The sequence below is a fragment of the Silene latifolia genome, chromosome 6 (assembly GCF_048544455.1).
Source record: "Silene latifolia isolate original U9 population chromosome 6, ASM4854445v1, whole genome shotgun sequence".
Taxonomy (NCBI): Eukaryota; Viridiplantae; Streptophyta; class Magnoliopsida; order Caryophyllales; family Caryophyllaceae; genus Silene; species Silene latifolia.
In genome coordinates, this window is record NC_133531.1 from 9,184,850 (window position 1) to 9,199,200 (window position 14,351).

General features: G+C 36.7%; 2 protein-coding genes across 2 annotated transcripts; both read left to right on the forward strand.

Annotated features, from left to right (window-relative positions):
• Positions 1-4,780: 4,780 nt before the first annotated feature.
• Positions 4,781-8,161, forward strand: LOC141658553 (putative F-box protein At3g23960). The gene is made up of 4 exons (XM_074465483.1): positions 4,781-4,855; positions 5,065-5,121; positions 6,020-6,076; positions 6,718-8,161. Exons 2-4 carry the CDS (start codon positions 5,085-5,087, stop codon positions 7,950-7,952), a joined length of 1,329 nt encoding a protein of 442 aa, XP_074321584.1. The 5' UTR covers positions 4,781-4,855; positions 5,065-5,084; the 3' UTR covers positions 7,953-8,161.
• Positions 8,162-8,827: 666 nt separating this feature from the next.
• Positions 8,828-10,537, forward strand: LOC141587488 (putative F-box protein At1g32420). Its single transcript, XM_074408971.1, has 2 exons — positions 8,828-8,873; positions 9,270-10,537. Exons 1-2 carry the CDS (start codon positions 8,828-8,830, stop codon positions 10,535-10,537), a joined length of 1,314 nt encoding a protein of 437 aa, XP_074265072.1.
• Positions 10,538-14,351: the final 3,814 nt, after the last annotated feature.

The window sequence follows — 14,351 nt, forward strand, 5'->3', positions numbered from 1 at the left end:
TACAAACTACAAAGTATATGTGAAATAAAACGTGTAAAATACTTCCCATTATAAATTGACCGACATCATCATATGTTTAGAGAGAAAAAGGTTTTTTAAAACAATAAAAAGAAAATAATAATAAAAAGTTGTTATTAATTATGAGATCGTATCATAGGAGACCGTCTTATATGTTTACCACGTAGAAAAACAAGAAAAATCAAATAAAAAGCTTCAATAAAACGAAGCATGATAATACTGTGTTATAAATAGGGAGTGATGGCATGATTAAATTGTGAAACCGGAAAAACAATCTACGCCTCATCATTCAAACTTTGTTACTCCAATATGATTTGTTACAAAGTTCAGAAACCACCTGGTTATCTTTTTACTACGCTTCCCGAATCTGAGCAAAAGAATCAGGCATGTTATTTTGTGGAATTATTTGACGATGCTTATATACCGACTAGGTTCCAATCAAGTGGAGGTTTGATGTGTTCCTATTCAAGTCAATTGAATTGCTTTCGTATTTTTAATCCCCATATAGCTAAGGAAGTTTAAGTTCCCGGTGATCGCAACTTTAAAAGATGGAACTTTCGACATTCTTACTTCTTTTCGTACCAACACTAAGAGTCCAGATAAATTTGTTCTAATTCGTGGCTATAACCTATCTTACGTGACTCTTTTATGCTTTAATCTTGCTTAGGCCCGATTTTGGGAAGTCATAATGTACTTATGCTTAACTTTAGTAGATGTTCGTAGTTATTATTAAAATGTGAAAATATTAATTTTGCTTACAATATTGTTGTTAGAGGTAGACAGAGTCATGTGAGATAGGTTAATGTCGTTAAATGGACCAAATCTTGTCATAGTTTCAGCATAAGTAGTTTTAACCCAAAAAGGAGAAAACAAAGGTAGTATAATACAAGAAAAATAATACAATATAGTCTTTTTACAAATACCCCTAAATATAAGGTAGTTTTTGACAAAAAAAACCCTAAAATAAAAGATAAAAACTGTGTTAATGGAGAAAAAAAAAAGGTCGTAAGACTTAATATTTATACTTATGATTGTATTATAGACGCGTGCCGTTAAAACAAACTCTAAAGTTTTATACTCAGTGTAACTAAATCGCCCTTGTTAAGTCTGGAATTTTAATAAGTTGAAAATTTTCACAGATCTATTCAATTCGGTGTAGCCCAGGCCACAACCCATAAGTATTATTAGGTAGGGCACGTTTATTTATTAAATATTTGTATATAAGACGGTCTATAAAACAAGACGGATTTATTCAATTGGTGATCTACTAAAAACCAAACTGCGCGCTAAGTGTTAATTGGTGCCGTTCAACAGAGAAGTCTTATGATGAAAGTACTGGAAAATCATGCCCCAAATTCAGGTAAATTCAATTCAATTTGATTTTAATAACGTTTAATTGTATAATACCCAACCTATTTCAATTGATGAGAGCCCCTGTTTATAATTTCTGGTTTGTGGTAATATTTATCTCGATGTAAATAATGCACACAATTTGATACTCCCTTGGTCCCAATCAATTGTCTGATTTTTAATTCTTTGCGAGCGATATTTTAATTGTGACGGACAATTTGATAGTCCGTAGCAAGGATGCTGGTTCACCAGTGTTGGCCCTATTGGTGTACCGATCTCATAATAACTTGAGGCTCAAGTACTCTTGTAACGTAGAAAAATAAGTGATCCGGAATTGGTCCTAATTGTTTCACCCTTCGTCTATGTATTAAAAGACGTATACGTTTATGTCGTGGTGCAAAACTAAAAATTACGTTTATGTCCAAACATTCCCTGAGTTTAATACTTCTTATATTAGATCTTAAAGTTTTTAAATTAAATGTTCTGGCTACGCCACTGTATAACTTATGTCTTGTACTCCGTCTGATCAGCCAAATTTGGTCGTACTCGCTCGAGGAACAAGCGAAAGAGGATTATTGGAGGGTATTTTAATCGCCTTCCATGTGAAATCCTGCACAACATTACACTGATGCTACCATTCGCCTCAATCATACAGCTGAGGCGCTCGAGTAAGTTTTGGTACAACCTTGTAACGGACCCGAAATTTGTAGATTTGCATTTAACTCATGCACTTGAGAAGCCACCTGGGTATCTTTTTACTGAAGATCCCGTATGTTATTTTGTGGAACAATCAGGGGGTCATGTTAGTACCTCCAAGATTTTTGAGTACTCATTCGACTACTTTGAACGTAAAATGTGGGCTAGCTTTCAATCAAGTGGAGGTTTGATGTGTGCCTATTCGAATCAATCGTATTGCTTTCGTATATTCAATCCCCATATAGGAGAGGAAGTTCAAGTTCCTTGTGATCTCAAATTTAAAACATGGCGCTTTCTACGTTTCATCTTCAGTTATTCATCGTCCATCAAAGAATATAAGATTCTTAAGCTGGGAGAATCAATAGAGAAGGGACAAAGCCAGGTTTATAGAGGACGTATCGTCGCTGAGATTTGCACACTTGGTTCCAACAGTTGGAGGGAAATACAAAATGTTCCTAGTTGGGATATCGATGGGTATATTCAATGTCAAGGGAATCCGTTTTGGATGAGAAAGTCCGATTTACATTATTTTGATCTTGTTTCTGAAAATTTTTATGTTATTCCTGGTCCTCCAGTACTTGATCCTGTTCGTGTGACGAATGTTCTCAATCACAGTTACGATTTCATGAGCGGTCTCTTAGACATGGGTCACACGGTAGGATATGTAGACAATAATAACAGGCTATGGGTGTTGGAAGACAAAATCAAGGGCATATGGATAAACAAGTACGATTTTTCAATCCCTCGATTGTACCGAGGCTCTAAGCTTATTGGTACCTCGGAGAATGGGAATTTGTTTGGCTACAATAGTTATCCAACCAAATTCTTCAGCCATGACATGGGATGTACAGGCTTCAAGGTGATGGAGAATAAATTGGACGAGTGTGGGAGCGAAGATGACGACCCACTGGATGAGTATGTCGCACCTCATGTTAGAAGTTTAGTGTCTCCGGTTAGAATCATGAAAATGGGAAACAAGTTAAATCACAAGAGAAAAAGGGTAATAGAGACATTGAAGTTGGATTATGATGCTACTGATGATGATCTTGTCAACAAAATGTATGAATTTTTGCAAGCATATGAAAAACATGATAAAGCCAAGACTCCAAAAAAAGTTCGAAAATTTTAACTTATGATTCAAGTTTTTCTTGGACTGCATTCTATAGGCTTTTCTTTCCTCACTAAAACTTGTGAGAGACTGTCTTTTCATAAGTTATTGAGAGACCGGTTTTCCGTACCCTTTTATTTGTATTTCGTGATCATTTTGTTGTTGATCGTGACATAGTAATTTCGTATCTATTTACATAATAAATGTGCTCATTTTATCTTTAATCGAGATTTTTAGCTATTATATTACCTTTAATATCACTTTTTCTTAACCTAATAAATGACATTTCATATCGGCCTCGTTTGGTACTCATCATATTATCGATTTAAATAATAATATAAAAAGACTTTTGGAGCCTCTATTGAACTGACACATCAGCTCACCCACTACTTGCCACCCGTGGCGGGCGGTAATTTAGATGGAGAAGAGTTGAAGAGGCAAAACTGTTCACTTCCCTGTCTTTCCTCCACCCTTCATTGCTCCCTTTCATTACTCGTGATTTTACTGTCAACACTAATTTATTTGACGGTTTCAGACTCAACTTCAAGTTGTATAAAGAGAAAACGAAAGAAAAGAGCAAGCATTCGACATGAAAGGTGTTTGATTTAGTACTTCAATTTGATTCGAAACGCAAGAAATGATTCCGTTTGTGATATTGAAAGTTTTATGTAGTAATGATGATCATTGTGCTATTTTATTTTTTTTTGTTTTTGAATTGTTCTATGTTTCTGATTTGCTTCATTTTATCGTAAAGTTGCGCTTTCTTGCCAGTGAATTAATAATTGAACGGCGATGCAATCATACAAGCTTGATGCTGAACTATAATGATACTTAGATTGCTAATTGGTCGACCTTCGATGAACTGTTATTGGTAATAAGACGGAAATAGTCATTTTTTTCGTTTCTTAGGACTTTTGTTAATGGTATTAGTAGAATCAGAGCGAAAGATACTGAAGTGCAGTTGGATACAGCAGCTCCGGTTCTTGCACAATTGAACAACCCAATTGTGATTGCCAAAAGTTGGTTGTTTTGTTAGCCCTGTACGGAGTATATGGTAAGCGTATCCAAGAAGCTAGATAGTTTTGATTAGTTCACTCAAATCTCGGCAGTATTCCCATTGTACAGAAATCTCGGTCTTGTCGGTGTATTAAATCAATATTAAGCTTAATAATGATTGTCGTGACATTAATCTTATCACGTCAATATCAAGTTGGGTTCATATTGAGGTCAGATTGCGTTCGGGTCACTAATTATCAGGTTGTATCAAGTGTCTGGTCGGCTTTGAGTCGCTATATTCCGGGTTATATCGGGTCAAGGGTTCGAGCAAGTTGGGTCGGGTTTGCTAGATCTACTTGTATCAATTAGCAAGGACAACTTCTCATTTAAAAACGGAAAGTATCCGTTTTAAGCTTAAGACGTCAAATAATAACCCACTTGTATAGATAAGATGGATATATCAGTCTTAAAAGTGTCTAGATGAGCCTTTTATTAGTCGATCGACTTTTTTTAATTGAGACGGATATACCCGTATTAAACCTAAATCTGTAAGAATATTAGCATCCCTAGCCCCTAGGCCATATAATATTATTTCGTAGGGTTTTAGGGACTGACTAATTACAGTATAATTTAACTTGCGCCCAGTCTCATCTCTGCCGTTCTGAAGCGAAGCTCACAAGCAATAAGGTAATTTCTTAATTAGTTTTGTGTACCGCGATTTTACCCCAAAATCAGTGTAAAACGGCTTCAAACACAACCATATTAATTGATTAGACTCCGATTTACAATAAATTGTATAAAACCGCCTTATACCGTGTTTGTGTAAATTGATAAACCTACTTTGTTAATTCCTCGATTGATTAATGTTGTGCTTTTTGTGCCATTTAACGTGTTAGGAACTCCTCCCAAGGCTTCCATGGCGAAAAAACGTGAAAAACATGCCTCAAAAATAGGTAAATTCAAGTTGAACGTAATTTCCGTAATTTCGAGTTAGCTAATTAATTGTAATTTCATAAAAAGATTGTTTCTTGGAATCATATGCATAATATACTTGGTGATTCTTTAATATCTAACCTGAATAACTAGATTAGAGCCATGTTAGATCCTTGATTTTGGTATAAATAATTATTCCTCTATTTTATTTTGGATTTTGTCTAAAAGGCATTAGATTTTGAATTGAAGTACGTTCTATTTAGTGGCGGAGTCGAGATTTGAGATTAGCGTGGTAAAAAATTACAGCGGGGACACACAAATAATGTCATTAGATGAAAACCAAGTGGTGTGAGTGCAGTGGAGCGCGGGTCACCCTCAAAGCATGTACTGGCATGAATTGCGAGGTCCCGGGTTCGACTCCCTGCATGGGCAGTATGCGGTTATTGCACGGGGACCTTCAGGGTTTGTAAAAGAGAGTGCCGGTTTAACGTGCTGTCGCGTATCTCTTGGGGTTTGGTCTCTCAAAGGTGTATCGTCCTAGGCTGCTAATAAGATATGTTCCTCGTTACCAAAAAAAATGTCATTAGATGTAAAAAATACCAAAATTTTAATTAAAACTTGCGAGTTTTTTTATTTTTCAGCGAGGAAGAGTGTCCTTACTAACCTCCTAAATCGCCACAATTCTATTGAATTATGTCATGGGTGTAAACCGTAGACAATGATTACAACTTGAATTAGTGTTGGACTGTTAGTGATGCTCACTGCTCAGTTAGTGGATTATATCACCGGTTTTTAAGCTTTTATATAGAGTTATCAAGTTTGTTAAAATATTTAGCTCAAGAAATTACAATGTTACTCTTATTCATCGGAAGGTATAGTCTTTTTTATGTGATGTTTGTATGTTATTTGACGTTTTAGGAATTACTGGCAAGCTTTCCATGGTGATACTACGTCAAAAACATGCCTCAAATTCAGGTAAATTCATGTAAAACTTAAATTTCGTAATTTTGTATTATTAGCTACTTAAATTTTGTAATCTTCGAAGCTTAGGCATAAATACAGACTTAGCTTGGTTCTCTAATATCTAGCCCGAATCAGCTATTTAGAACAGTGGCAGACCCGAGAGACCTTTAGTTATTTTTTACAAAAGAAGTTGTCGAGAGAAAGAAAAAATCAATAATACTCCATCTGTCCCGGTCATTTGTTGTCCTTTTCCATTTTTGGGTGTCTCAGTCATTTGTTGTCCTTTCTATTTTAAGAATGAACTTGATGAGTAATTTGATCATTCTCATTCAATTTGTTCCACTTGTCATTTAGTTATTGGCCCACTCCTCTTTCCTTGGTCTTTGTGCCAAAATAAAAGGACAACAATTGACCGGGACGGAGGGAGTAATTGATTATCTATTTTATTTTGGATTTTGTCTAAACTACATTAGATATTTATTAATAGACGAACGTTCTATTGAATTGTTGATTTTGTGTAAACTGTAAACAATGCGTACGACTTGATATCGCGTACTAACTAACACGATTTTAAATTTAGAGGTTCTTAGCCGGACATTTCTGGCTACGCTACTGTCTAACCTATTTGTTATACTTTTTAACATTATGAACAGCGAAAGTTGCTCGGACACGCTTTAAGAAAAAGCGAAAGAGGACGATTGGAGGGTATTTTGGCGGCCTTCCATGCGAAACCCTACACAAGATTGCGCTAATGCTACCGTTCACCTCAATCATACAGCTGCGCCGTTCTAGTAAGTTTTGGTACAACCGTCTGACAGAACCTAAGTTTATAGATCTGCATTTGACTCGTGCACTTCAGAAACCCCCTGGCTATCTTTTTACTCCGAACTACGAGTGTTCTCAAGGGAGACGGGAAATTTATACTGTCGAACAATCAGGAGGTCATATCAGTACCTCCAATATCTTTGAGTACTCAATTAAGTGGGAAGCTAATAAACGGAACAAGTTTCAGTCAAGCGGAGGTTTGATGTGTGTGTATTCGACTCAGTCTAATTGCTTCCGTATCTTCAATCCAAATATAGCAGAGGAAATTCAAGTTCACAATGTTCCTGTATTCAAAAAATGTCGTCATTGGTGGTTCTTCAGCTATTCACCGTCCACCAAAGAATATGAGATTCTCAAAATTGGCGTATTATTAAGAAATAACAATATCGAATCAACTGTTGGTTCGATTTGCACTGTCGGCTCAAACAATTGGAGAAAAATAAAGAAAAATATTCCTCATCAACAGGATTTCAATTATGTTGCTGAATGTCAGGGGAATCTATTTTGGATAAAAAACCGAAGCGTAGTTTGGTTTGATCTCGCTTCCGAGGAATTTCACGTGATTCCGGGCCCTCCACGTGATGATACTCTTGTTAAAGGTCCCGTACGTCCGTGTGCAGGTATACTAATAGCGCATCTTATAAACATGGGTCATACTGTAGGATGTATACAAGATTACAGGCTTTGGATGTTGGAAGATAAAACCAAGGGTATATGGATAAGCAGGTACGAGTTTTCAAATCCTCTGTTGTACAGAAATCTCCATATTGCAGGTGTGTCCGAGAATGGCGGTTTGTTTGGGTTCATTAGACGGTCGGCCAACTTGTTTCGACAAGACATGGGGTGTACAGAGGTCGAGAAAATTAGTTTGGATGATTCTTTCGAAAGAATAGCGTATGTTGCTCCTCATGTCAGAAGTTTTGTGTCTCCTCTTAGAATCTTGGAATTGGGAAATAAGCAAATCAGTGATCAGTGTGATGTCACGGAGAATGTACCAGATCTTACAGTTGCAGACTCGCAGGCAATTATAAAGCGACGGAAGCTGAAAAAGCGACAACGTTAAAATGAAATTTCATATCAGAAAATGCTTACCTATATAGACTAGTTTTTAGACCTGGAAACGGGTAAATCGGGTCAGATCATATCCGGCGAGATAACACTCGCTCTGGCAACTACAAATTATTGCTAGTATTTCATTTGCTTGAATTGTTTGGATTGATTTTTGAGTTGTGTAGCTGAAATATTGATTAATTTGGCAAGATTTTTCACTAATTTAGCAAAGAATTTTTGTTACAGTGACGGAATTTTTCTCTAATTTGTCCAAAATTTGCAATTTGGCAGTGTTAGACAAAACCAAAAAAATAGTCGGTAGTTTCTCGCAAAATTGAAAAATGTTAAATTATTAGATAAAGAGCAGGCATTCAATGAAAAACCAAATGAAAAGAGCAGGCATTCAACGAGAAGGACGTTCATACGATTGATTTATGGTTTCATTCTGATTCAAAAGGCTAGAGATGATTCCGTTTGTAATATTGGTAGTGCATATAATGATTGGGTTATATGTAACATAGAGTCGTCTTATGGCTTGCTACTAGTGAATTAGTGATGCGACGAGTCAATAGATTATTTTTATTTCCAAAAATAATAATAATAATAATAATGTGACGAGTCAATAAATTATTTTTATTTCCAAAAAAAGTAGTCATACCAGAGTATTTAACCAGCGCCCTAAGTCTCATCATAGTTGCCATTGAAGGTACATTCAAACTTCCATATACGTATTTTTTTTGACGTAATTTGTATATGCTTTGCTATTTAGGAACTTGACACTTAGATAATCCTTCTCTTAAGGTGACAGTACCCAGTTGTCAATTTGTTTTATTTACGGAGTATTAGTGTTGTGATTTTGTTCTAATCGAAGTGTTAGGAATTACCAGCATGGCTTCCATGGCGACAGTACCCGTAATACAAGGCCAAAATCCAGGTAAATTCGCGATTAAATCCCGTTATTTTTAATCAGCTACTTCGTTCTTAATTAATTGTGCTTTTGAGAAAGATTTATTCTTTGAAACGTGAATGATAAGAAAGATTTATGTTTTACTAAAACAAGGTCATATTGTATAGTTGCATGTATCCGTTACCCCTTAATCCGAGAGTAATACTCCTGTATCCAAAAGGCGAGGACCGCTTTGGAAATCGGGTACTCGTTTTGTTGACCCGTGTGATACATGTGTTCATTATTAATATATTTTTTTTGGCAAGTATAAGGCTCTATAGTTGGGCCGGGTGTATAAATCGGTTTGAGTGGTAGATGATGGATGTGAATATTTCTGGCTACGACACTGTCTAATTTATTTCTTGTACTTAATATTATGATCAGTGGAAGTTGCTGAGACAAGCCTTAAAAAGAAGCGAAAGTGGGCGACGGTTGGAGGGTGTTTTGATCGCCTTCCATGTGAAATCCTGTACACCATTGCTTTGATGCTACCGTTCAGCTCAATCAAACTGTTGAGACGCTCGAGTAAGTTTTGGTACAACCTTTTAACAGACCCTAAGTTTGTAAATCTGCATTTGACATGCTCACTCCAGAAACCACTTGGCTATCTTTTTACTGCGTATTACAATAGAAGTCGTCGAAAGAAACTAAATTGTTACTTTGTGGAAGAATCGAAAGTTTATCTCAATACCTCCAAGATCTTTGAGTACTCAGCTGATACGCGCTTTGAGATTCGGTGTCAATCAAGCGGAGGTTTGATGTGTGTCTATTCAAGTGAATCGAATTGCTTTCGTGTTTTCAATCCTGATATAGGAGAGGAAGTTCAAGTGCCAGGTTTTTCTAATCCTGAAAATTGGTTTGACTTACGATCGTGGTTCTTTGGTTATTCACCGTCCACCAATGAGTATAAGATTCTTGAACTCGAGACACGAAAAACTACGGATTTACCAACTTCATTAGCTATGGGTGCAATTACCACACTTGGTTCCAACTTATGGAGAGATATACAGGATGTCCCATTCCCACTTAATATATTTCATTACCGTGTTACTGAATGTGAGGGGAATCTCTTTTGGATGAACGGGTCTAATTTAGTTTCGTTTGATCTTGCCTCCGAAAAATTTCATGAGATACCTGGCCCTCCACGCAATCTTGCTGATATAACACTCGATCGTGAAAATTTAATAAGGGAAACTCTTGTAAGCATGAGTGACACAGTAGGGTATGTAAGGGATAACAGACTGTGGGTGCTGGAAAACAAAATCAAGGGCATATGGACTAAAAGGTACGAATTTTCAGCCCCGCCGTTGCAGAAATACCATCGGCTTACTGGTATTTTGGAAAATGGCGGTTTGTTTGGGCACGTGGAATCCACAATGAATGTTTTTAGCCACGACATGGGATGTACAGGCTTCAAGGTCATGAATATTGAGTTGGAAAAGGAACGTAAAGGCAGATCATCTCCGAGATGTGTACAGTGCATTGCTCCTCATGTCAGAAGTTTAGTTTCTCCGGTTAGAATTATGGAAAACGGAAGGAAGACTAATCCAAAGAGAAAATGGGTATTAGACAGGTTGAAGTTGGGTGATGATGCTACTGAAGATGATCTTTTCGACACTATTTATCAAGTCTTGAATGCATCTGACGAGTAGCGACCTCTAGCGAAGAAAGCTATGACCGTAACTTGCAATGATTGATAATTGTTGAGATATCTTTGTTGAGAATGTTGCTGCTTTGACTTAAAACACTGCTCACAAATATTTCTTCCTTATTCTCACTATAAAGGAAGACAAATACTTAATAAAGGTCAAACTATGCTAGCTATAAAGTTAGTAACATTGTATGTGTTATTGGTGGTTACCTTAATAGGCTTTTTAGTTCATTGACTTCTGGAAAGTCTAGATTAACATAAACCTTGCTTGATGAGGAAGTGTCAAGCTTCATAGATGTTGTCAGTATATTTATTGTGCATCGAATAAGAATGAGATAAGCAAACTATCTTTAAAAATCAAGAGAATAAAGTAGAAGTCACGACTATAATAATGTTATACTGACCACGGTGTTCTTTCATTTGTTCGTTGTAGTCAACGCTAAATTGTCTCCATAGCTTAAGCTTGATAATGTTCTCACTGCATAAATCATTGTAGTAGAGTTAATTAATTTGTAATAAGGAATTTAATTCAATGCTAACAATGAGATTGTTTGATACCTCTTGTCTCGGATTTCAATAGCGGTTGAATCCTTATCCACAGATTCGTTCACCAAAACGCCGTATACATCTTTTTAAAGAGAATAGTTTATATTAATAATACAGAAACACAAAGAAGTACTTGATTTCTGAAAGTATGCTAGGAAATACATGTGAGAACTTCCGGTTTGAGTCGTCGTTGTTCTAAAGTTTTGAATGATACAAAGTCAAACCTGTGTCTTGGGATTGTGGAACTTTCTCAATAGCAAAGTGGTTCATCACATAAACATCGCCCTCACTGAGACTTGAACGGAACCTTTCAATTAGAGAATTGCCATATATGGTTGCATGAACGTAACCGCCCTGTGAAAGTGAACATTAATGATTAAGTAGTGGTTATGGTGAAGTTAGTAGAGCAATAATATATCATGAATTAATATTACGTAAAGAGTTTATTCAGCATACCTCTTCGTCTATAAGGACCATGTCTATGCAGATTAGCTGGCCAGCGACATAAGGGTTCGTTACTTCCCAAAGTCAAGATACACGGGCCTTGATTTTTCCGCTTGTCTTGCTTTCGTTCAGTTCGTTGATAGTTGAGTAAGCACTGAAACAGAGAAAAGAAATGAAATTAATATCAATGACTTAATATCGATGTAATGATGAATATTAGAAAAGCAAGATAAACCTGGATTTGGATGGTGCCATTGTTGTAGGCAGTTCACAAGATCTATGAGATATGTGATAATTGGTGTGTGGAATTTGACATACAAAAAGAGCTGTATATATAGTGTGTATAATTCTCCTAACATGAAACTAATTTTATGTTATACGGGAAACTGATTGGAATTGGGAATAAGCTCGAAAGTGAAGGTCTTATGATAGGAATAGAATTGCAATGGCTGTACGGATAGCTTTTCGACTATACGGATAAACTTTTTCTCAGTTTTATGATGGGAATAGGATTGCAGTTGCTGTAGGTTTTTTTTGTTTTTTAATGTCTTATGAAGGGAGTAGAAGTGCAATGGTGTACGGATGAGTTTGGTACTCACTTTTGTTACAATTTGATTGGATATAGTGATGGCATTGCACTGTACGATTAGGAGTTTGTAATATTTTTTATTATTTTTTCCCAATTAAGATTTAATTTGAATAATTTAATAATCTTAGGTGATTATACATCCAGTTAGGATTATACATCCAGTTGTACCATAAGCATGGTACAACCAAGTATAAGAATCCGAGCTTATGTGTATTCTTTCTGAGCTAATTTAAAGTTCATGTTTTTAATGTCTAAATGGATGAACTCAATATTTTCTAATAAAGCTCATATTCTTTAATATAAAGCTCGGATACTTTGACACAAAGTTCAGATTCTACACGGTACAACATATACAACTGGTTGTATAGTCCATGAATTGGTACGTTTGGTTGTCTCTAGAGATTTTTTTTTTTTTTTTCCATTTGGAATTAATTAGATAGATTTATTAACTTGAGGTGTTTCAACAATGTTGGAGTCTCTAGAATTGCTCGAAAAAAGCTTCCTTTATTAATATAGATAGATATTGATTATTACATGAAATATACCAGTGCATATTTTTGCACGGGCCTAAAGCTAGTTGTACAGAAATCTCCGTCTTGTCGGTGTATTAAATCAATATTAAGCTTAAATAATGATAATGATTGTTGTGCCATTAATCTTATCACGTTGATATCAAGTTGGGTTCATATTAAGGTCGGATTGCGTTCGGGTCACTAATTATCGGGTTGTATCAGGTGTCTGGTCGGCTTTGAGTTGCTATATTCCGGGTTCTTTCGGGTCAAGGGTTCGAGCAAGTTGGGTCGGGTTTGCTAGATCTAGTTTTATCAATTAGCAAGCACAACTTCTCATTTAAAAACGGAAAGTATCTGTTTTAAGCTTAAGACGTCAAATAATAACCCACTTGTATAGATAAGATGGATATATCGGTCTTAAAAGTGTCTAGATGAGCCTTTTATTAGTCGATGACTTTTTTTTTATTGAGACAGACATACCCGTATTAAACCACAATTGTAAAAGAATATTAGAATCCCTAGGCCCCATGCCGAAATTTCCCCTTCCTTCACTATAATATTATTTCGTAGGGTTTTGGGGAATGACTATAGTAAATTATTAATTACTGTATAATTTAACTGTTGTTGTAAAAACGAAACAGTAACAATAAAGATCAGAAATACCGAACAGAAGGTAGTGTCGTGGACGGACCACTGCTTTGAAAACTATTTCTCCGGTACGACCGTGGTGGCGATCAGACGACCGGTAGTCCCAAGGTTTACACTCTCGCCGCCTTACAAACTCGCCCACTCAAGAATGCAAGGCACGGAACGACATTAATACTTTACCGGAAAATATAAGAGAGGAAGAGAGAGTGGTAATGTTTACGATTGTTTGTGTGTTTTTCGAGACGATTCAGCTCTTATTTATAGCAAAATAAGAGCGATTAAGAGCCTAAACAACTCCCTAAAACCGAAAGCGATCAAGGGACTGAAAGTGGGGAGAGAAAATCGCACCCACTAACAGTCACAAAGACTGAGTAAAACCGCACAAGCCAAACGAATCAGAACCGCACAAAACCAAAAAAGGAAAAGACAAAAGGGGGCCTTTGGCCCGCACCGCAGGTGCTCTACCCGAGCCCGAGCCCGAGCTCGAGCCGGGCCGAGCCGGCGCGCGCGCGTGTGTGTTGGACCCAAACCCACAGGCCCAACAAACACAACAAAACCCACCTTGGTCCATTCTCTTAACCATACAAAGGAGAGAGTATATAAAAATAGGAGAAAGAGGTTGTTTCCCACCGATGTGGGACAACAGACCAATTTCCTTGCCTTTTCTCTTCAAGGCATTACTTCCAACAATCCCCCACTAATGGCTAAGAGAAAAAACAGAAGAAAAGAACACTGGGTAAAGGAAGGATTGGATACTTAGGTATCAATATCTTTCGATTTGAATTGACACTTTAGTGAAATGAGGAAACAACTTACTTACAGCGAGAGAATATCTTGCGATTTGAATTCCTAGCTGAGCTTCGGTCGATACCCCCACAACACATATCATACCTTCAGAATTAAGATCGTTCCGCGTTTCAAAGTGCAACGCGCTCTTGGAAGAGCTATGCGTTTACCTCGGTACTAATAGATGTGTTCAGAAGACTTCTCATAGTCTAATGATCGTTACACCTACGTAGGTGACTCAAGTGCTTCTCAACAGCACTTCTCACATGAGTCATTAAGGACCTAAGTCC